Source organism: Schistocerca serialis, chromosome 9 (genome assembly GCF_023864345.2).
Source record: "Schistocerca serialis cubense isolate TAMUIC-IGC-003099 chromosome 9, iqSchSeri2.2, whole genome shotgun sequence".
NCBI classification, from domain to species: Eukaryota; Metazoa; Arthropoda; class Insecta; order Orthoptera; family Acrididae; genus Schistocerca; species Schistocerca serialis.
This window is the reverse complement of record NC_064646.1, coordinates 294,696,671-294,721,195: the sequence shown is the minus strand read 5'-3', so window position 1 is coordinate 294,721,195 and position 24,525 is coordinate 294,696,671. Positions and strand designations below refer to the sequence as shown.

Sequence of the window (24,525 nt, the reverse complement as noted above, 5' to 3'; positions counted from 1 at the left end):
TACATATTATTTTGCTTCCAAGGTAGCAGAATTCCTTAACTTCATCAACTTTGTCATCTCCAAGTTTATTACTACCCTTTTTTCTTATATTCCTGATTACCTTCACCTTTCTTTGGCTTTCAGTTTCTTCAAGTGACATTTTATACCCATTACAGTGCTCATTTCATTCAACAGGCCCCATAATTCTTCCTATCTTTCACTGAAATTTTAATTGCAATCCTAAACCTATCTTTAATTTTGGTCATTGCTGCTTTAATGTGTAGACTGAACAGTAGCGGCAAAAGACTGCATCCTGTCTTACATACTTTTCAATCCAAGCACTTCATTCTTGGATTTCCTTTTTTATTGTTCCCTCCTGCGTCATGTATATACTATATACTGCCTGTCCTCTAAATGCTTACTCCTATTTTTCTAAAAATTTAGATCATCTTGCACCATTTTACCATGTCAATCTTTCCATGACAGTAATTCCTATGGAGGTGTCTTGATTTTTCTTCAATCCACCATCAATTATCAACTGCAATGTCAGAACTACTACTCTGGTGCCATTACCCTTCCTAAAGCCAAAGTGATCATCATCTAGAACTTTCTAAATTTCCTTTACATTCTTCTGTATGTTATTTTTGTCAGCAACTCGGATGCATGACCTGTTAAACTGACTTTGCAATAGTTTTGCACTTAGCTGCCTTTGCTATCTTTGAAGTTGTGGGGATTATATTTTTCCTGAAGTCCAATTACGTGTATCCGGTCTCATAGATTATAAACACCAACTGCAATAGCCATTTGGCTGCCACTTCCCCAATGAATTTAGAAACTCTGAAGGGTTGTTACCCATCCCTTCCATTTTATTTGATCGAGAGTCTTCCATAGCTCTGCTGAACTTTAACTTTAATGCTGGATCCTATGTGTCTTGCATATCGACTCGCATCTCTTCTCCTACCATCAAACAGTTTTTCCACATTTCAGAGGTCTTCATTGTACTCTTTCCATCTATCTGATCTCTCCTAAGCACTTAACAATGAAATTCCCACACAACACACCTAATGTTGATGCCCTTGTTTTTGATTACATGAAAGGATGTTTTCACTTTTTTATATGTTGAATGAGTCCTTTAAATGACTGTTTCTTTTTCTGTTTCTTCATATTCTACCTGCAGAAAATTTTACTCTGGCTTCCCCGCACTTTTTCCCATGTATTTCATTCCTAAGTGGCGTCTATTGCTGTATTCTTGTCTTTCCCTGGACATTTTTGTATTTCCTTCTTTTGTACATCAGTTAAAGAACTACTTCTGTTACTCAAGTTTTCTTTGCAGTTACATTCCTTGTAGTTATGTTTGTCTGTCTAATTTCTATGGGGGCCCTTTTTAGATCTGCTCCTGGGTACACTTAGCAATCCAATACCTAATTTCAGAAGCTCTGTCTAGCTATGATATAATCAGTGGTGGCTTCTGAGTGTACATTATGGGTGTTCACAAATTTTTAGATTTGAATAAATTTGTAAGTGTGAAGTTAATACCATCTGCTGTGTAACACTTATATTATACCTGTCACCAAATGTATAAAACTACAGCCACTGCCAATAATAATAATAATAATAATAATAATAAGATGATGATGATGAAGAACAACTCACAAATACCAGCAAGCAAGTGTAAGCAGAGAAATACAAACTGATGGACACAAACAGACTGAGATCAAGAATAAGAGGCACACTGAAATGGTGCAGTGTTTAATGAACTCAACTAATTGCAGTGTGACATACAAACCCGATCAACCAGAAATATCAATATTGTGAAAACTTAAGTTGCTACTCACCATATAGCGGAGATGCTGAGTCGCAGATAGGCTCAACATGAAGACTGTCACAAATATAGCTTTCGGCCAGTAAGGCTTTTGTCAAAATTAGATGACAAACACACACACACACACACACACACACACATTCACGCAAACCAAACTCACTCACACATGAAACTGCAGTCTCAGGCAACTAAAGCCACACTGTGCTGCCTCAGTTGCCTGAGACTGCAGTCATGTGTGTGTGTGTGTGTGTGTGTGTGTGTGTGTGTGCGTGCGTGCGTGTGTGTGCGTGCGTGCATGCGTTTCACAATATTGTTACATTCCATCCTGGATTTTCCATTGTTTGGTTTTCACCTAACAACCAGATTTATGTTATACTAGCTTTTGCTTAGCCACTTTAGGTGAATTCAAATGCTTCCTTCAACAGAGCACTGCTGATTCATCTTCTCCTCAAATGAGCAAATGCTGAATGATGCAGATGAGCTGTACAAGCAAAAATTTCATGGGGAAACTGAACTGTAAAATGGCAAACCAACCTGGTCTTCATCACCCTCCTCATCTTCATCCTGCTTGGCAGCCTCCTCAGCTCGGCGCTGGAACTCCCTCTCAAGCTTCAGTGCGCGCAGCTGTTCCTCCTGCTGTGCTGTACGCTGCGGCAGAGCTGAAAGTTCTGCTATTTGCTGGTCCCGCCACATGCGAGCAGCCTCACGGCGCCGTTGCATCTCCTGAAACAAATATGGAAACAGCATAAAATTAATGCTGCTATAAACAATATATTTATCTTGTTTACATTTTCAGCCATTTTTCCTCAACTGCTACTTCAATTGTGCTTTATCCCATACACAATGGGTGAGCAGAGCCCCCTCCTGCCCCTTCTTTATTGTTGTCACTGCGTCTCACACCTGGCTTCAGTTAAGCCTCACAAAGTTAAATTTGAATTTTTTTTAATAATTGCAATATAACTAGCTGTGTTGCAAACAGTACAGAAAGCCATAACATGTTTGGATGAACACATGAATGAAAAGTTGCAAAATGGTTGAGAAAGGCTTCAGAGACTTTTGATAAAAATAAAATTTTGTTGCAAATTAGTGACTTTTTTTTATTATTGTGGCTTTCATTAACTCTCTAGAAGAAAAGTTCTTCAACTGTTTGTCAGCTACAGCACTAGGCATTCTCTCCTATTTCAGGTATATCAATGATATTTTAGTCACCTACAAAGGACCTGTTGATGGCATTGACTGTATTTTCAATCTTAATGAACTCCTTGAGAAAATATCCTTCACCAATGAACTCAAAAACAAGGCCTGTCAATTGAATTTTCTTGACTTGATGCTTACAGTAGAAGAAAATAAAATCTCATTTTATGTTTTTTTTTTTTGTAAAGAAACATATACCGATCAGATTGTACCTGCATCTTCCATGCACTCACGATCTCATAAAAATGCTTTCTTTCACTCTACTATTCACAGACCTATTTCTATTCCACTCTCGAAAGAGAAATTCGTGGAAGGAATTAATTTGAAGGAATTAATTTAATCAGAATGATAGCAGTTAATAATAAATACAAACCTGCCACAGTGGATTAACATCCTTAAAAAGAAAATTGTTAAAAGAGTTACTACACTAGGCACCTCTATCGTCGAGTCCAGCCTAAAGAAGAAGTTTTTTTCTATTCCTTTCTTGGGGCCCATCTACTACAAGATTCAATGCCTTCTTCATAATAAATACAATTGTAATGTCACCTTTTCAACCAATAATAGTTTGAAAAAAAATTTTATTCATAATTTAAAGTCAACCTGTTCCACTTTGAAAAACTCTTGTGTCTATACAATTTTTGCGACACTTTCTCTTCTTACTACATAGGAGAAACAGGATGTCCCTTTAAAGTCAGATACAAAGAACATCTTTTAAGAAAAAATTGTACTAGCACCCAAAATTTATCTTTTGATGATCACCTTCTGATTACAGGTCATGCGCCTAAAGCTGTTGACGACATCAACATTTTACACACTGAGAAGAAAGGCCATAGATTAGATGTTCTTGAATAATTAGAAATTTTTAAACAACTTTCTTGAAATAATGGCCTCATTCTTAATGAGCGGCTACAATCACATAATAAAAGCTGCTTCAAGCTGTTACTTGATATGTGATTTCATGTTCCCTCATGCAGTTAGCAAAATATTTTTTCTTTCTAAGTTGATTCACAATGTTCTGTTCATTAAATGGTTTATATTAACTACATTTTATGTTATACCATTTTTCTACTTGGTGAGTTATTCAACTCCCTTTGTAATTCTGTAGTGGCGTTTTCAGCCTTTAAACTGCACTTCTAAGCTCTTATGTAGACAAATTGTTACCATGTCTGCTGCTGTCAGATAAAATATTGCCTCTTACTTCATATATTAAATAATGTTCATCATAATATTCATCTGCCTATATTTTGAGTGTTAAGTAGCTTGTTTGTATTTGCAGCTACTAGATGACACTCTTGGTGTAATGTTCACCTGCCCGCAATTGCTAACACAAGTGCCTCAGTCTGATGCTACCATAGCTCGACACATGTGAGAAGCCCGTAGTGGCTCACGTTTTATGTTTTCTATTTTAAAATTTTGTGACTAAAGCTTTATCGTTTGATATTTACTTTATACGTGACATGTAAGTACTGTTTCTTTTCTTTCTTGTAACTGCTAGTCAGTACTTACACTTAAAAAATGTTTTTCCTAAAATTTTGTACTTACTTTATAGACCAGTTTGAGTGTTTTACTTCTGATGAAGGCACTCTTAGTAGTTGCTGAAACCTAGGTCAAAAAGACTTCATTTTTGCGACCGAGGGATGCTATGGCTTTAATTTTAAATGCCAGTGTCTTATACACGGTGTGCAAAAATAAAGAAACTGTTATAGGGTAGCACATACCAGTAGATGTAGATAAAAACACTCATTCAGAGGTCAGTAGATCACCTCTGTTAAGTCGAACAGAAGCCTGCTACTTGTAAGGGTACAATGCAGAAGCATTCGGACTGTCCGCAGAGACAAATGTTCTTATTTCAACAGACAACCAACACAGCTTACTACAAATAGAAATCAAAAGGAAGGTCATATGTATTGTTTCAATCGTTCTGAATTAAGGAAGATACTACTGACACAGTGAACATCAAATAATCATTGAGTCAGAAAAAATAAATTGCAGTATCATCAGTTTTAAAACACTAAATTCACATGTATTAGTCATCTTTATTCACAACTTATAAGGGCAAAACATAAAATAACAAAAATTTTGTTATAACACTCTTTTACCAAATTACTTAGAAAAGTAAGCGCTGTCTTGTTTTGCAGTCACCTGCTGTGTGTCTCACTTCATCTACAAACAGCGTATGTCCTCCACAAAAAACTTTTGCATCATAAGCCACTTCCGTTACCTCAATGTCATGTGAAAGTGAAGGGTAGATGCTTAAACACATCAAATTTCAGATCACTTAGTGTATTCATAATATGTGTAGTTTTGGCAGCATGTGTTGGCATGGGGCAGGAGTGCTATCTTGAGAAAAGTGCATTGTGTGTGCACTGACTGCCACAATTAGTGAGTTTGACCATTCTTCTGGAGCTGCATCATTATAAGACGTCTTGACTTCCCAAAATATTGTCAATATGACTTTCCAACTGGACATTGAGGTCTTGAATTTTTCTTGACTGGATTCAGTGAGTGCTCCCACTTCCTTGTTCAGAATGGTGCACCCTGGTTGTGCACCCTGGTTGCATTTTCCATCACAATTCAATCAAGAAAATTGTTTTATTTTCACACATAATGACACAACTGGCCCTAAAACATCATCTGATGCACATACTTGTTACCCAATGGTCATTGTGGCAAATAGTGTGTCCTGATCAGTGACTCACAAGTCAGCAATCGTGCGTATGTTAGCGTAGTTTCAGTACAATGAAAATGTCACCAATGTAACTTTCAAGAAGTCATTCATTCTTTAGAGCATTTTTTTTATTTTAAAACTCTTTTCTTACATAAACAAGTTTATTGCTGACTACAGAAATATAAATTATTTTAAAACCACAATGCTTCATCACTACTGCAGGTGGGTGGGAGCGGGGGCGAGGGGGGGGGGGGGGGGGAGAGAGAGAGAGAGAGAGAGAGAGAGAGAGAGAGAGAGAGATATGAATAACGTGCATTGATCATGTAGTACTTAATGAAATAATTAGAAACTAGACATTACCTTTTCACGTTCTTCTCGTTCCCATGGATTAGTTGCACTGAACTGATACTGACGTGGTGGTTGGTTAGTATTGCCAGTTGATGAGGGGTAGTAGGAGCCTCGTGGAGGATCAGCCATGCTGGCAGCATATCTGAAATGCAACGTCAAGTCAAGCATTAACTTCTTGCTTGATATTCAAATACTTCTAGAAGGTTCCATTTAACATCAGAAAGTAATTTATGGCAAAGAGACTGAAATTTTTAATGAAATATTACAGCAAATATCAAGGAGATTGTGTTCTGCTTTTTCACTGCTGTTAAAACACAAATTGTAAATCAAAGTTAAATGCAGAAACATTCTTAATACCTAAAAGAATCTGCCACACATGCCTGTAACTTCCTTTTTGCATTATAAGTTTTTCTCACTTTTTTTAAGTAACTACGCAATTAGGAGGTGTCAGATTAAGTAGAAGTCTTAACGGGGTGAGAAATATGGGCAGCTGCCTACTTTGTAACAAACTACATCTTATCAATCAGAAATGAAAGCGATATCTTCAGGATGAAAGTTAAGGATTTGCTAATGACACATACTTTTTATTCTATTGATAAGTATCTGAAGGCAACTTGCATTAACTATTGATATCATCCCCTCCATCACAAAATTTAAACCTTAAGAAAAAAAGTCCTAAAGTGTGTTGAATTTTCATGTAGTTTTTAAATTATTTAGCTACTTAAGAGTTAGATTATTGCTGCAATTACTTAACATATTCTGTTGTTTGCAAATGTAATGCGTGAAAATGTATTTAACATTTTGTCAATAGCCCCATATCTTTGCGATTACACAGTTTAAGACTTCTGGGCTTCAAATGAACAAATACATACTCAGCATTACAAGGAAACGATAAATTGCTACTCACTGTAAGGGTGACACATTGAGTTGCAGACAGGCACAATGAAAAGACACTTAGACGTTAGCTTTCAGCCAAAGCCTTCTTCAGAACATATGCACATTTGTTTGTACAAGGAATTCCAGCATTCCAGCCCGAGCTGCTGGAGATGGCGATAATTTGTACGTGTTTCCTTTTCTGAAGGAGGCTTTGGCCAAAAGCTAATGTGTAAGTGTCTTATCGTTGTGCCTGTCTGTCACTCAAAGTGTCATCTTTATGGTGAGTAGCAGTGTATCTTTTCCTTATATTGATGATAATTCAACCTGGAGGTCCCACTGTCAAATATGTACTCAGTGCAATATGCCTTTACAAGTAAAGAGATGGCAATACACATGAAAAGGTATTTCTTAATATAGTATAAACTGGAAATCAATGCCTCACTGGGTTCCACTACTTAAAACATGCAGGCAAGCTGCTCAATAGGATTATGAACTATGTCAACACAATTTTTGTTGTGCAAGTGACCATTTTCAGACTCAGTGGCATAAAAGGCATATATTTCCCTAGCACTGCATGGAAACATGATCTGTGAAATGTAACAGAATACCTTCAGTAACTCATACTTTACTAATTGCATGGTTTCCATGCTGTGCAAGCTCTATGAAACCTTAAATTTTCACTAACAGTTGTGGAAACTGTATCACTCATAAAGAACGATGCACATGAAATAGAACTAGGGAGATGCACAGACCAGTGAATTAGACATAAAAGCTTAATATCACATAAACATGGCATGCACATAGGTCTGGCAGCATCCTCTGTTGTGTTATCAGAATGGTCAGTGTTATGTTAGGTAAGGAAGTGTTTTCATTGATATTTTCTATTGTTCATAACACAGGTAAGTCCTGCTTGCCTCTTCAGCTCTTGTCTCTCTTGTCCACTGGTCAGTATTATCTTAAGTTTTGTTTCTGGCAGTTTTAGATGACCATAAACAGTGAAATAGTACACATCTTTGGTACGGCATGTAAGAAAGTTCATGGTATGATGCTGTAAAATTGTGGTTATGGTAGTCAATATTTTAAACATCTCTACAGAAACAGTTCTGTACTGTTACTTACAGTTAAGTCATGGCAATGAGATTACTTTATTATTCTTTTTTGGTATTTGTTAGCTGTTTCCATAACTTGGTGTCCTAACATTGTATTAATAGCACTCAGGAGGCAAAAGGACAAGAAAGTACTTAACTGAGTTGTTAGCAGTGAACTCTGTGGAGAAGTTTTTTTTACAAACATAATGGAGATTATACACTTTTGTGTTGTGACATCAGTATTTTCAGTACAATACAGTCACAAAGGTAATAGGGGCAATAAACCAAACAAATTATGCTGTAACAAGTTGCTGGAGAACAACAGTTCTTTTAAAGGTTTTGTAGAGTTCACATTCATCCAACATAATTAATGCTCTTAACATGTTGAAACCGAGACTTTAAATTTAGTTGCCATTTTCTACTACACTTCTGCTGTTTACTGTACCTTCTAAACATGGAGAAAACGTATTATAGCCACAAGGAGCAAGACCCATTACAGCTTGTGTTTACAAATGTAAGTATCTCTCCCTACCTGTTATCATTAACAGATCTGTGATCCTGTTGTTGTTGCTGTTGCTGCGGCTGCTGCTGCTGCTGCAGAGAGGGCGGGTGTTGCTGCTGACCCTGATAAAGAGGATGCGTGGAGGTAGGTGGTGGAGGAGGTGGTGGACTTTCACGGTACAACCCGTGTTCAGTTTGTTGTGCCTGCTGCTGGTGATGGTGATGGTGGTGATACTGAGCTGGCATCATCTGAGGTAGTTCTGATGGTTGGCGTGAAGGTTTGGGTGCTGTTGGAGGGGGTGCATAACCCGGTCTGTATGTCGGAGAAGTAGGTGACATCGGGTGATGAGAGTGGTGGTAACCCTGTTCCAGTACTTGCTGCTGTGGTGATGATGGATAATTGTAGGTTGTGTTTGGTACACGAGGCATATTTGGCAGCATCTGGTGATGAGAAATGAAAACTTTCAATTACAGAACATATTACAGGCCATTTCATAGTTAATAATAAACAACTGAAATAATTATCCACTTACAATATTCTGTTCAAAATTTGTATAATAATTATAATTCAATGATGCACAAAACAATATAGTATGGAAAAAAGTACAATTGAACTGTAGAGAGCACATAAAGCTTACAAGGGGATCACACCTACTTGTCATCAATTTCATTCAAATTTATGGAACATTGCGAGTTTGGCCAGAAATGAAAGTGACACAAGTGGGAGCTCCAAACGGATAAGAATTTAGAACAAAATAGCGTTTTTTGATGTGGGTCAGGTGAGACACGAGTCACTTACATAGCATAGTTTGCTGGCAGCGATTGGTGCAACGGAAAGAGTACGAAACGGTAATCCGAGGATCATGGTGTTGAGACCCTTTATGTAAACCTGCTGTTACTTTTAATTTTTACACAGGAAATAAACTGAAATAATGGTGAATACATTGTTTATATATATATTTTCATAAAGGGCTAAAGAAAATTTGGGAGTGCAAACAAATTTCCAATTAAAAAAAAAAAAAAAAAGGAAGGAAGGAAGGTTGGCCTATTCAGAGAAAATGGAACCACATACTGGGAAGACTGCATCAAAATACATTTCACTGTGTCTCACCAGCTATCCCTGCCAGTATTGATGAAATGAAGCATTACATGCTGTTTGCTGCCAAACTGTGAATGAGGAGAACCTTTTACGAACATAAACCTAGTTTGTTTTTATATGGAAACTTAAAATCATGTAATTGTAAAGACACAGCATTTATAAACTGTGCAAAATGCTGAGTACTGCTTCCTCTGTTTTTACAATGAATATCACCAAAGCACATGTAAATCAACTGTAAAATATAAAGGGCAATCGAAAAGTGTCCATTTGAGGGTATTGCTATAGTATATACGTAATTCTGCACAACTCCAATGCAGATATATAAGAATCAACCAAGTAGCATAGAATTAGTGTAGTATTCATGTCTCTCCGGCATGCAAGCAATAAACATGGAAACATAAACTATTATGAAGTCATTACTGAATGCCTCTGAACAGGACAGTTATTCTTTTTTTGGCAGCTGAAGGACACACACCTTAGACATCCATCTTCAGATAATACATAATGTATATGGGGCAGCATACTTTACAAAAACCACCATTGTGGAATGGTGTGCCAAGTTCCATGCTCGTCACAATTTGACACAAGACACAGGTCAATCTGGGAGGCCAACTCAGGTGGGAGACACTTGAGCACCCGTCCTATAGTCCCTATCTCTTCCCATGTGATTATAACGCCTTCAGTCACTCAAAAAACGACTAGGGTCAACGAGTATACAGCAGGCAATTACGGACTTCTTCATGCAGTAGGACACAGTGTTTTACCAAACTGATTTCTTCAACCTGATGCATCGGTGGGATGATTGCCTCAATGCTCACAGTGATCTTGCTTGATCAACATACTGATTCTTGACTGTGCAGCCTTCAAACGAAAAATTTTTGATCGTCCATTACAATAAAATTATGTAATCTTATATATGAAGTTCTGAAGTATGCCTTAGAAACCCTACCTGGAGATTTACTTGCAATCCCAAATATTACTTTGCCTTTTATTTTTCATGTTTTATACAAATATTAATAAAAAATTATACTGAGTATTATTTTGGTTTATTTACAGTGTAAGTAATGTTAAGTTCAAGATTCCCCCACAGATGCTTCATATTGCAATCTTTGGATTACCATTCCATACTATTTTTGCTGCACACCAATCAATACCTGGTAAGTACACTAACCTAAATGACTCACACTTCATACGATGCATGTCAAAAATGTTTTTCTTCTAAATGCTCAGCCATATGGCGCCTGCGCTTCTGTCATTTCCATTTCTGGCCAAGTTCCGCAAATACCATAAATCTGGATGGAGTTGGTGATAACAAGTATGCATGATCCCCTTCTTAGTCAAATATAAAATAGGCATATCCACTGTCCATTGATTGCTGTTTTTATTTAAAAATGATTGGTTTCAGACAATGTCGCCCATCTTCATATCATATCTTATACTTACAGAGTGACTGTTCTTAATGAACCATCAGTTCACTGTTATTTACTGATAGTTCTGTTATGACCAGTTACTCTGTAATTACAAGATATGATCTGAAAATGGGCAACATATCCCAAAAAGATTCATTTTGAACTGAAAACAGTGATTGGTAGACAGAAAATAAATCTAAATTAAGAAAGTGGATAATTCCTTGAGACAAATGTGTTCAGTCTTGGGAAGTTAGTAAGTATGTTAGCATATGACCTACCCACTAAGTTTTCTTTTCCATAATATTTCTTTATTTTTACACAGATTTGGGTTTATGTTCATGCTACTAAAGCCCAAATACTTGTAATGTTTTAGAAGAGCATTCCAAGGTCTTCTAGCAAGGAATGTATGTCAAAGAAGTCTTGTCACTACTCACGTACTTCATAAGACCAAATCAATTGATCCTGTGACTAATATTGGTTACTTCCACACTGTTTATGGATGCCCGCATGAGAACCACAACACATCTTACGTACCGCTCCCATTGGATCTTTATAACTGATGAAACATTCAACTGGTAAAGAGATCCAGTTTTCAAACCCATACTGCAGGGTCAATACTACAATCAGTTTATGGTTATTGAAAGAGCTCTTATTGAGAATACTCAGGGAGAGAAGCTCCAAAGGCTGTCTGCATAATACATTCTGTTTTCTTTGTCTTTTTTGCAAGTGACATTTCGAAACAATGGGTTATTTAGGTAGAATAAATGATCTACTGAGTTACTCAGTCTTGGAGTGCAGTTCCAAGAACAGGTTGAGTTAACACTGATCTTCTGAGTATTCAGTCAGATATTCTATAGCAGAAAATCATGAATTCTCAGAAGATAGAATGAAGCAGATTGTGAAAGGTGCAAACTCTGGAATATTGAAGTTCCACATTGACAATATGTTTGTTTTGTGCAGAGATTGAACTCCTAAGTAACCAATGGGCTCTATGCAGGAAAACCATACGAAACTGCAGAGTATAAACATGTACTCTAAAAGGACTTTTCTTCCAGTAACACAGTAGACTCTAGTACAAAGAGGAAATGCTGGAAAAAAATCTAATTTTAAACAGCTAAAAGATTTCATTTCCTGGATTTAAAAGATGACAATAGCTACTAGACAAAAGTCAACGTAAGATGTCAAAGGCAATAACAAAGGAAAGCAATGGATAAGATGGAGAAAACGAAGTTAAATCAGAGCTGTAGAAAATAGGCAGCTAGTGTGTCAGAACAAAGAAAAAATGACGGGAGAAGTATGTTTGTGGTCATACTCTACAAAACACTGTGAAGTAAATTGCAGAGGCTAATTCTAAAAGTATCAGTCATCAGGGCCTATTCCTGTTCAATTCACACATCAAGTGCAGGAAAAATGATGGTTTAAATATCTCTTTGTGTGATGTAATTAGTCGCATCTTATCTTTGCATACCCTAAACTATACAAAGAGGGTCTTAAGACATTTCTTCCTAACTTAGAGCTGGTTCACATAACTTTGTAAGTAAGCTTTCACACAACATTTTACATCTTTCTTGAAACATCGGCCTGTTCAGTTTTTCAGCATCTCTGCGATTTCTCCCAAGGTTCAAATGAACCTATAACTGTTCTCGCTGCTCTTCTGTGTATATGTTAAATATATCCTATTAAATCAATTTGGTATTAGTCCCAGACACTTCCACAATATTCTAAAAAGAGTGGCCAATTGTTTTTTAAAGCGATCTACTTTGTAGACAGACCGAATTTTCCTACGATCCTACCAATGAACTGAAGTCTGGCAACTACTTTACCTGTGACTGAGCTATGACCATTCCATTTCGTATCCACACAAACTGGATATTGGAGATGATCAATTCCAATTTTCATTCGCTGATATTGTCATAATTGTCATTTAAGATAAACACATTAAAGTTTGTACAATATATTGCAGCATAAAAATACTAGTGGAGAAAAAGTTAGTGGGCCTTTTTGTAAATAATATATTAGAGAAGCATTTTTAACTTTCATTTACAGTCAAAACATCTGCAACTTTTCTGGTTCTTATGCCTCAGTACTACAGTATTACTTTAAAATGAAAAGCCAAATTGTCATAAAAAGCTGATATTGTCATAAGATACTAAGTTTTTTTCCATTTTGTGAAAGTGCAAAATTCTACATAAATGAATATTTAACACAAGTTACCAATCTTTGAATCAGTTTGAAATCTTATTGAGATAAAACTGAATATTTTTGCAGATTTTGTCAGAGCATTTCTTTATAATCAGTATTTCATTATAGATAAATGCATCATATGTGTAAAGTCTGAGCCTAATATTAATATTGTCTGCAAGGTCATTAATACATGACACAAAACACAGACGTCCCCACATGCTTCCTGGTGCACATTTCTATGTCCATTGATGACTCTCCATTTGTGATAATATGCTTTGTCCTCCTTATCAATAAATCCTCAATCCAGTCACAAATTTTGCTCGATACCCCCTACGGTTGTGCTTTCGATAACTAATTTGATGCATGTGGGGAAAAGTTTTAACAAGAATAAAGGAGCTTGGCAGTAGAGAAGGAAGGTGATTGTTGGTAAGAAGAGTGAAAGCAAGCGGCAACAGAAAGAAATAGATGACAAACCATGAATTCTTTTGGCTTTGAGAAAACCAAACAGCTAAAACTGGTAGCCTGCTCTCAAAAAAATGGAACTGAGGAGAAAGTAGACTACTTTACAATGTAATGACACAAGGAGCATCTCCATTCAGCTTTTCTCAGCACTTTTCAGTGTAAAAGCCTACATGTCTGAGCCACCAAAAACAACCTTTAATGTATCATGGAATTTAGCATTACATGGAGTTCAAGTATTTGTTTAAGTACTTAAATTCCTCAGCCACTATCAGTATCTACAATATTTAAGACTGTTCTCAGTTTGTAAGACTGTGGCAGATTTCAAAATATGACACCTGTCATGACTAAAGGTGGCTAATTCTTCAGCACTGACTTATAAGCCACAAGAATAATTAAACAGAGGTACTGCAATTCTTTCCAAATATTCACTACAACTCACTTGTGGACGAGTCAGATGTGGTGGATGGTGAAGTTGTGGAGAAGTAATGCCTCGCATTTCACGCCTTCTGACTTCTTCTTGCATCTCATGCAATTTTGCTTCCTGGCGCAACATGTCTCTTGTAGATTGAGATCTTGCTGTCATTCCCTGTAACAGAATAGCGCTGAGAGTAAAGTATTTCATTTGAATGAATAGCCATTTAAGATAAACACATTAAAGTTTGTACAATATATTGCAGCATAAAAATACTAGTGGAGAAAAAGTTAGTGGGCCTTTTTGTAAATAATATATTAGAGAAGCATTTTTAACTTTCATTTACAGTCAAAACATCTGCAACTTTTCTGGTTCTTATGCCTCAGTACTACAGTATTACTTTAAAATGAAAAGCCAAATAATATCTGAAGTATCGATGGCTACAGTTTAAGTATGTTTCAGAATCTCAAAATTTAAGACATGGATGAATTCATCACATCTTACAACAAAAACTTAGTGGAGATATAAACAAAAGCACGAAGATAATAAAATATGAAACCAAATTGTCTTGAATATAGTTTGAGGCTTTTTGTTCCATGTTTGTTACCATGAAAATCACAGATTTGAGGGAGGAAGTATCGGTTACTAGACCCAGTAGTTTGGGCAATGAAGGTGCACAGAACTGACATCATCATTATCGATAAGTACTTCTCATTTGTGAATAAATCACATTTCAGAACTTATGATCAATTATGAAACAACAGAAAAGAGTGAATGAAATTTTACTTTTCAAATATTTATTATATAAACATTATGGGCAGCAGCTGATGAGATATACTGACAGGACAGATTATGAAGTAAATGCAAACTGTTTTACCTATGTTCCAAACTTAATTACCACTACTAACAACAAAACAAAACCCTTGTAAATATCATCTGTAATTTTGTTTGTGCATCTCTTCCTAATGTGTCACTTTTTTCTATATTTTATGTCAGCTGCCACAGGCTAACTCAAAATTTCTTATTTAATATGAGTGAAAAACCTATATGTTAATTGTTTCATCATACTAAAGAAACAGCAAAGGCAAATTTCATCACATCATGGATAATAGAGTGTGAACAATTTCTCCCTTCTACCAGATTCTCAGTTTTAAAGATCACATATGCCTTAACAAGCTGAATTCTGTGAAAATGTCTAAAGGACAACAGGCTAAAGGTGGCAATACAAAAGACAAAACTGAATTTACTCTGTCATTTACCTGGGCATGCTGTGGGCTGCCATATGGGTCTTTCTGTGGAATGTACGCAGATGTGGGCCGGTCTCTGAGATCCCTAGCATTCACTGGCATTTCAGGTGTCCGATGCAGGGACGACTGTGACCCACGTAATCCAGTCTTCTGTGGATGTGGTGGACTCCTGGGAAGTAAATAAACATACATTGTCTCAAGCTAAAGGAAGCAGTTTAAGAAGATTGAATATTAAATGCACGTGTGTATACCTCCACAATAAAATTTAGAACATGCTGCATACCCATTATTAGTATGATCAATTATTCCACATAATTTGTCAAAAACTAAAGAGTTTAGTAGACAACAATTGTGCTCCACCAGCCTAATTTTCCATTTTAATTTACACTCATATGAATATCAATTATATTACTTTTTATTCCATATGTTTTTGAGTATTCCAAATAAATAAATGTAATAAGTGTCAAACAAAGAAAGATTACATTTTATATCTGTTACAAATTATTTTGAACCTTCATTTTAATTAAAAATACAATGATAAAATAAAGTAGGACCTGACACAAACTATTTATTAACACATCAAAAGAAAAAAAATGTCATTCAGCATGGCACAGAAAACAATTTGTGTTTTGTATTGGTTTATATAAATACACATTTACTTAAATATTATCTTCACGAGAACTATTATTTAACATAACACATATGATAGAAAGTTATTAGTTTATTTATGAGTAACACGCAAAACTGCATAAGAAATGTAATACTACTGTCTGACAAATGGTGTTACACGCAAAACTTGTGATGGAACTCGATCATTCTACAACTTTGGAGCTAGTTGTAATTTTCCTGTCACAGTTATATTCTTAAACACTTGCAGAGCTCTTGAGTCACTATGAATTAAATGAAAGGAAGACTGACTACTGAAGTCAATAGAAGAAAAAAATGTAGGTATGAAATACTGAGTTACCCAATTAACAGATAATAAGTCTGCAAGAGTTCTTCATAAAAACAGAACTGAGCAGGGCAATAAAGGACACAATGTAAGAGATGTTTACGACACACAGGAATCGTATCTATCTCTCTCTCTCTCTCTCCTCATTTACTGCATGGACACAATAAATTTTTAGGGCTTGTATTCCAGTTTGAAGAAACTGCTAAGCATTCCTAACATGAAAGATGAACACACTGCATGGTTATATGAAAACATAGTGACAGTAGTTGAAAAACATTTGTGGTTATTATTGAATACAAAACCACCCACCAATGTAGTAACATACTAATATTTATTACAGAAAGAATATTTAGAAAAAGAAGTAAAGAAAACTAAAGTGTAACATTCTGTCATCAGAGAGAGACTACAATCTCAGATATCACAAGGACAAGCAACAAACTGGCCAAATTCTTTTCAAAGCAATCGTCCTGGCATAAGAAACCTAAATATGAATGGTTGGAAGAGTACATGAACTCCAGACTTCCTGAGTGCAACTCCTGCATCTTAGCCACTGTGTCACTACGCTGAGTCAATATTCAGAGGCCCAGGAATGGCAACAGAAGATTAATTACATTAATTATGATAAAGTAGATTCTTGTCAGAGGTTCTATAGATTAGTGGGTTCTGGGAAAGCTATCAGCAGAACCACAGCAAAACTTCAAAGACAGTGAATGGGGCATGTTATAAGATCAGTACTTGCTATACGGAAATTTTAGAAGGACGTAGTAACATAGCAGTACAGCCATCTGTATTTTCCCAATATCACTACACAATTATCACATCTTTCAATTACTCCATCTTACCATAGATGAAGGCAAGCCCAAGACACCATACGAAGTTTCGAGATTTGCATTAAGCTAAAATGGTACATAACAAGTAATGGATTCTTTGTAAATTGATTTTTTGATGAGAAAATTGAATTTTTAATAAGAAAGTGTCTTTAAAATAGTTTCAACTGAGGTCTTGACAAAGAAATGTAACAAAATGATACAGCCTTTGTTTTTATGCACTGCAAGCTTTCTGAGCATGTGTTGCTTATATTATAATAACAGACCATATGTTTTTCTTCATGTGGATCCCAAATGCATATTATTTCAGTGGGTGGGTGAGAGGAGGAGAGGTGAAGGTATGCTTCAATTAGCTTTCTGTCAAGTTCATTCAGGTTCATAACTCTGTTAAGGAATAAGAAATACATGTGATGGTTACATAAACATTCAGAACTATTGAGCTCAGTAAAGTTTCTAAATCATAAATACAAGAAAAGTTTGCAATTTGCATGTTACCACAACAATAAATTAAAAATGGTCAAAATAAACAAACTGAGCCATGAAGCCCAAAAACAAGAGCGAGATGTCTCTGAAGCAACTAAAAGTAAATGAGTGAAAAGGCCAGGATATGAAGAGTTGAACAAACCTAGCACCATTCCTGCGGAATGAGAAAGTTACAGGAAATCTGCAAACGCACATGGAGCTAGTGAGATGGTTGTAATAAGTATATCTCATTATAAAGAAGTTTCATTCCTTCTCACATTTTTACAAGCATCTAGATATTTTCCTGAAAAATAAAAAATATCCAAGGTATTAACTCTGATACTACACTCCTGGAAATGGAAAAAAGAACACATTGACATCGGTGTGTCAGACCCACCATACTTGCTCCGGACACTGCGAGAGGGCTGTACAAGCAATGATCACACGCACGGCACAGCGGACACACCAGGAACCGCGGTGTTGGCCGTCGAATGGCGCTAGCTGCGCAGCATTTGTGCACCGCCGCCGTCAGTGTCAGCCAGTTTGCCGTGGCATACGGAGCTCCATCGCAGTCTTTAACACTGGTAGCATGCCGCGACAGCGTGGACGTGAACTGTATGTGCAGTTGACGGACTTCGAGCGAGGGCGTATAGTGGGTATGCGGGAGGCCGGGTGGACGTACCGCCGAATTGCTCAACACGTGGGGCGTGAGGTCTCCACAGTACATCGATGTTGTCGCCAGTGGTCGGCGGAAGGTGCACGTGCCCGTCGACCTGGGACCGGACCGCAGCGACGCATGGATGCACGCCAAGACCTTAGGATCCTACGCAGTGCCGTAGGGGACCGCACCGCCACTTCCCAGCAAATTAGGGACACTGTTGCTCCTGGGGTATCGGCGAGGACCATTCGCAACCGTCTCCATTAAGCTGGGCTACGGTCCCGCACACCGTTAGGCCGTCTTCCACTCACGCCCCAACATCGTGCAGCCCGCCTCCAGTGGTGTCGCGACAGGCATGAATGGAGGGACGAATGGAGACGTGTCGTCTTCAGCGATGAGAGTTGCTTCTGCCTTGGTGCCAATGATGGTTGTATGCTTGTTTGGCGCCGTGCAGGTGAGCGCCACAATCAGGACTGCATACGACCGAGGCACACAGGGCCAACATCCAGCATCATGGTGTGGGGAGCGATCTCCTACACTGACCGTACACCACTGGTGATCGTCGAGGGGACACTGAATAGTGCACGGTACATCCAAACCGTCATCGAACCCATCGTTCTACCATTCCTAGACCGGCAAGGGAACTTGCTGTTCCAACAGGACAATGCACGTCCGCATGTATCCCGTGCCACCCAACGTGCTCTAGAAGGTGTAAGTCAACTACCCTGGCCAGCAAGATCTCCGGATCTGTCCCCCATTGAGCATGTTTGGGACTGGATGAAGCGTCGTCTCACGCGGTCTGCACGTCCAGCACGAACGCTGGTCCAACTGAGGCGCCAGGTGGAAATGGCATGGCAAGCCGTTAAACAGGACTACATCCAGCATCTCTACGATCGTCTCCATGGGAGAATAGCAGCCTGCATTGCTGCGAAAGGTGGGTATACACTGTACTAGTGCCGACATTGTGCATGCTCTGTTGCCTGTGTCTATGTGCCTGTGGTTCTGTCAGTGTGATCATGTGATGTATCTGACCCCAGGAATGTGTCAATAAAGTTTCCCCTTCCTGGGACAATGAATTCACGGTGTTCTTATTTCAATTTCCAGGAGTGTATCTATGGACGGAATACTGAAAATTCCTTAGCACAACACGCTAACTAGATCACATAGCAATGGTTATTTGTACATCACATTTACACATTAGATGGTTATTTTACAACGATAAACAGAGTAATTTAGCAGGAGGCTCTTCTTCTGGTGCTACTTTATCTATATTTCCTTTTCTTTGTGGTATATCCATCTTTTTGTAAGACAGAGTTGCAAGCACTGGAACACAAGTAGCAATGAGGGACAAAAAATAATGCTGTAAATTTTAGCTGTCAGGTTACCTGTCAGTATAAGCTGGATGTGATGCATCATGGTAGTGACCTTGTGGACTTGGCATCTTCCCACCTTGTCCTGGAGGACCACTTCCACGAATGGGACTCGAGGGAGGGTAGCCTCCATTGTGCACCTCTTGGTTGCGATAGATGCTGAGGTTTTGGTAGAATCGTTCACTTTCTCCACCAACACCATGCTGGGGAGCATTCTGCTGCTGTGGTTGTGCCACCTGATGCGCATGAAGTGCAGGATTTGATGCCTGCCGGGAAACGGGTACAGACGGTGGCAGGGTGCGAGTGTCACTCAAATTCTGACTAGATCTGAAAAGCATTCATACTATGTCAATATTTCACTTACGTATTATGACTAACTTCAGCTTGCAACACAACACTGGTAATACCATATTTATTTATTACTGTATTTAACAATGGAAAATCCAGGATGGTATGTAACAATAACAGAAAAAAGAAAGTTGCCACTCACCATATCAAGGAGATGCTGAATCCCAGACAGGGACAACAAAAATGTCACAATAAGCCTATGGCCATCACGGCCTTCATCAAACATAGATCTCTCTCTCTCTCTCTCTCTCTCTCTCTTTCTCTCACACACACACAAGTGTGCACAATCACAACTGTCGCATATGACTGCCTTTGGTGGGACAGCTGGGAATATCACTGTGGGAAGGTTAGTGGGTATGACATTCCTCAGGCATGACGAGAGGTAGCTGAACCTCTGTGAATGTGATTTAGTTGATCCAGTTCTGGATGGTACTCAGTCATGAGGGGAGCTCCTCTGCGGCCAGATGGTGGAACGTGGGCAGGTGGTGGGCGATTGGAGAAAGAACACATGGGGGATCTGCTTTTGTGCAAGGTAGGGAGGATAATTACCTGTGAAACCAGTCACCTGATCTACAAGCTGCAACCACTGTGCTGCATTCTAGGTCAGCACGGCAATCAACAACTGTCTGTCCACATGAATGGCCACTGACAAACTGTTGCCAGTAAACATCTGCACCATCTAGTTGCTGAGCATGCTGCCCAACACGACATTCTTCATTTCACTGACTGTTTCACGACCTTCACTATCTGGATCCTTCCTATCAACACCAGCTTCCCTGAACTGCACAGGTGGGAATCCTCCCTACAATATATTCTATGTTCCTGTAACCATCCTGGCCTCAATCTTCATTAGTCATCGCCCTTTACCCACCTATCACCCTCCCTTTTCCCATTCCAGCACTATACAGCCCTCTATTCCACCAGTGTACCCACAATCTGTTTACTTATCTCCTTTTCCGCTGCACTCTCCCCCACCTCCACCCTCCATCAGCCCCCAAACTGCACCAACTACCCCACTCTCTCCTCACCTCTTCCCTGTATGCTCCCACAAGCAGCACTTTACTGTCCCCCAAAGCTACCCTGCTATCTCTCCCCCTCCCTGTCCCAGCCTCTTCACCGTCACTAACGACATTGGTTCTCCCATTACGCACTGCTGTTCCCAGTCTGGCCTTGGTTTGTGTGCTTGTGCGTGTGTTTTGTCTAATTCTGACGAAGACCTGTTTGGATGAAAGCTTTGTACGACAGTCCTTTTGTTGTGCCTATCTGCAATTCAGGATCTCCAAATCACCAATACATAACACTGTCATTATTTCATCCTGGATTTTCCATTATTTATCACATGGAAAGCAGATAGTAGACTGAGATTTATCAGAAGGATTGTAAGAAAGAATATTTCACCCATAAAGAAAGTTCCTATTTCACCCATAAAGGAAGTTGCTTGAACAATGTTCTTTCAACCAATTCTTGAGGATTATTCATTGGTCTGAGACCCTGGCCACACTGGGATGAAAGATAGGATAGATAAAATTTCAGGAAAAGATGCACGATTTCTCATGGATCTATTTAGTCAATTGAAGTGTGTGTTAGAAATGCGCAACAAACTCTAGTGACAGGGTCGTAGTGGAGGGAGGGGGTGAAAGTGGGAGACAGAGGGGGCAGTACAAGTTAAGTTTTGTAAATCATGAAGAGGTCTAATAGCAAATTCCGAGATCCCATGCATCAATATGATACAAGAAACATATTGATTCCACAAATATGTCTCTGTAATAGTAAAATAAGAGAAATTCAGATATACACAGTGGGGTACCTACAATCTTTCTTTCAATGTACCAACCACAAAATTGAACGAGAAGGGATTAATTCTCGTACTCTATGCATCACTATACAGAACACTAGACATTGTCATTGTAACAAATATAGAGTTCTGTTAATAAAGAAACAAAGTATAACTGTGTATTTCATTCAGCCAGACATTGTAACACTCCAACATCTTATCAGCGGAATGAACCCTGATAGCTGTGAGTACCTCAGATTTGTTTAAGTAAAATCAAATAATTAATGGTGTTGTTGATGTGAACATTTATGAAGGTCAATGAGAAAGTAATGCCTCCTATTCTTTTTTTTTACCGAAAATTTCAAATGCAACTACATAGGTTGAAAATCACAACATTGATGGCTAATTTATGACTTTTCAATGTAATCTCCATCCGTTTCCACATTTTTCATCCTTTTCTGACCTCTTCAATCGTGTGATAACTGGTGCTTGGTCTTGCACTGTCATGCAAAAGAACATCTGCCATAGCTGTTTTTGGGCAAACTCACTGAAGATGTGTTTTAGGCCATTTGAGGGTTCTGACATATTAGAAAGAATTTATTGTACATCCCTATTCCACAAAAACAACCATAAATGCATTCAGGAAGTGAAATGTGTAATACTGTCAATAGACATACAATAAAAGTAAAAGCGACATACTACCTGGCTTTCAGAACTAACAGTATCTTCCTCAGAAAGGAGATACGGATGGGTTGGGTAAGAGAGCCAGAGAGAACAAGAGTGAGTACGTATTGATGTACAAGGTTACAAAAAATGATGAGATAATTCAGACTGATGAGCCCAAATGGAGAAAAAAAGTTGTTGAAAAGTGAGGGGTCCTTCTCATTCTGGGATCTGAATGACTTGCTCTTCCTTTTTCACTTCACCCACTCGATCCCTCTCTCCTCCCTGAGGAATGCACTGTTAGTTCACAAAGTTAGGTAGTGTATCAGTTTTACTGTTATGTGTCTATAAGCAATACTACACACTTTGCCTCCTGAAGGTAAGAAATGACCACAGTTCTGTCCCATAATTTATTAGTACATATGATTTTGTTGTCATGTAGGTAACATTCTTGCATTGTCAAGGGAGAATTGTGACAAACAGTGAAACAATTTAGCAGTTTCACAACAAATAGTTTTTAGTTCATCAACATCCATTAAACATTGCGACTTTCTTCAAACTGAAACTGAACTGTTACATCTGGCTGTGCGATGGGCTGCTTCTCTGTCTTCAAGTGTTTGTGTGTGCCTCGTAATTCTGACAAAAATAATTCTCTATATGACTTACTTTGACCTTAGGGCAGTAGGTCCATTCACAGTTGGCTGGTGCTGCGGTGGTATGTGCTGGTGCGGAGGTCCATCATACGACTTTTGTGGTATACTGTTGGTTGAAGAGGTGCGACTATAACCAGGGTTGAATACCTCATGCTGCCCTACTGCCTGCGTTCTCCCTGCACTTATGTCTCCGTTACCACCTGTGGAGTTGGAAGTCCACTTTAACTCAAGAAGTTATCATCATAACACAACAATTAGAATATCATTCATAGCTTACATACATTAGAAGTAGTGTTATTGCTTTCTACATAACACAAAATTTATGTATTAATAACCCCTTGTTACTTACTGTTAAGAGAAGGTACTGATTTTGAACTCTGAATTGGAGCATGAGGCATTACATTTCTTCTGGGGTCAATCGTGTGACTTTGGTCATTCATTATTCTCGATGGCAGATCACGTTCACTCATTCGTCGTGGTCCTATGTTAAAGAAAGTGGCATACTGTGAGTTAAAGTAATAAGGCTCCATTTCATGATTTAAAGATATAATTTTTACCAAACAAAAATAAAGCTAGAATGTAAAAAGCAAAAGTTTAACTGCTTCTCGGAGAAACTGTAATGATAATAAAAATTTCACCACAGTTCAGATTTTTGTCTGCAATGCATTGTCAAGTATTGTCAACATGCACTACGCCAAAAAGCAAATGTCAATAAAATTGTTTCTTTATTTGTATGCACTAATACACTAAAGAAAAGATGAAACCACAATGTCTGCAAATGGCAGATTATATTAACTAATACATCAAATGAAACTGGAAGCAAAACGTGTGTTCAGCAGGTAAATAACATTCATTAAACTACACTGATGTAAAAATCATGCAAAACAAAAATTCCTTCTTCATCCACTATCTCCTATCCACTCACAATGAAGCCATGCAAAATGTCATTATGTACAAAAAAATAAGTAAAACAGAATTTAAAAAATCTTGAAACTAAATGTTGTGCTCCACTCAACTAAAGAGAGCCACATGATCACTAATGGCAACATGCTACAGTGAACGTATTGTTGCCTTACTGTCGCAGCGACCTGATCTCAGCTTCCCCATAGCCAGCAAGTTGTCCTCACTGCAAGGTCGCTCCCAGCTGCGTTGTTTCTGGTCCGGGCACCCTCTTCTCACACAAGGAGAGGTCTGAGTGACCTTTGTGGCAAAATGAACAGTTTTCAGTAAATCATCAGCACTTGCAGAATGGCTTTCGATATCCTTTTTATGGTGACAGATTTCGCCATCACTTTTCCTACGAATGCACACTGTGTGGCAGCTTTCGTGATACCTTGGAGATGTCTGTGTAGTTTTTGTTGCTAAGTTTGGGAATTGTAATAAATTCTCTACACTGTCAGTGTGTTCCCACAACTCCTGGCTATTGGTTTTATGTACATCACTTTCACTTTTGCTTCTATTATTCAATCTGCAACAGCCTCTCCTCTGGCCAGAGCACTTCCTACGAGTTTTTGTTGCACTTACATTTT

The 24,525-nt window shown here is 38.2% G+C and overlaps 1 protein-coding gene across 5 annotated transcripts in view; it reads right to left on the bottom strand.

The window, feature by feature from the left end:
- LOC126419777 (afadin) overlaps nucleotides 1–24,525 on the bottom strand; it is a 1,120,405-nt gene that overhangs the window by 13,508 nt on the left and 1,082,372 nt on the right. For all 5 annotated transcript variants that reach the window (XM_050086950.1, XM_050086951.1, XM_050086952.1 and 2 more), the window contains 8 exons: nucleotides 23,346–23,477; nucleotides 23,010–23,196; nucleotides 19,574–19,885; nucleotides 15,302–15,458; nucleotides 14,070–14,216; nucleotides 8,508–8,917; nucleotides 6,024–6,153; nucleotides 2,336–2,524 (listed from right to left, as the gene is read on the bottom strand). In XM_050086950.1, the coding sequence (XP_049942907.1) occupies nucleotides 2,336–2,524; nucleotides 6,024–6,153; nucleotides 8,508–8,917; nucleotides 14,070–14,216; nucleotides 15,302–15,458; nucleotides 19,574–19,885; nucleotides 23,010–23,196; nucleotides 23,346–23,477 (1,664 nt within the window). The remainder of the gene's footprint in view (nucleotides 1–2,335; nucleotides 2,525–6,023; nucleotides 6,154–8,507; nucleotides 8,918–14,069; nucleotides 14,217–15,301; nucleotides 15,459–19,573; nucleotides 19,886–23,009; nucleotides 23,197–23,345; nucleotides 23,478–24,525) is intronic.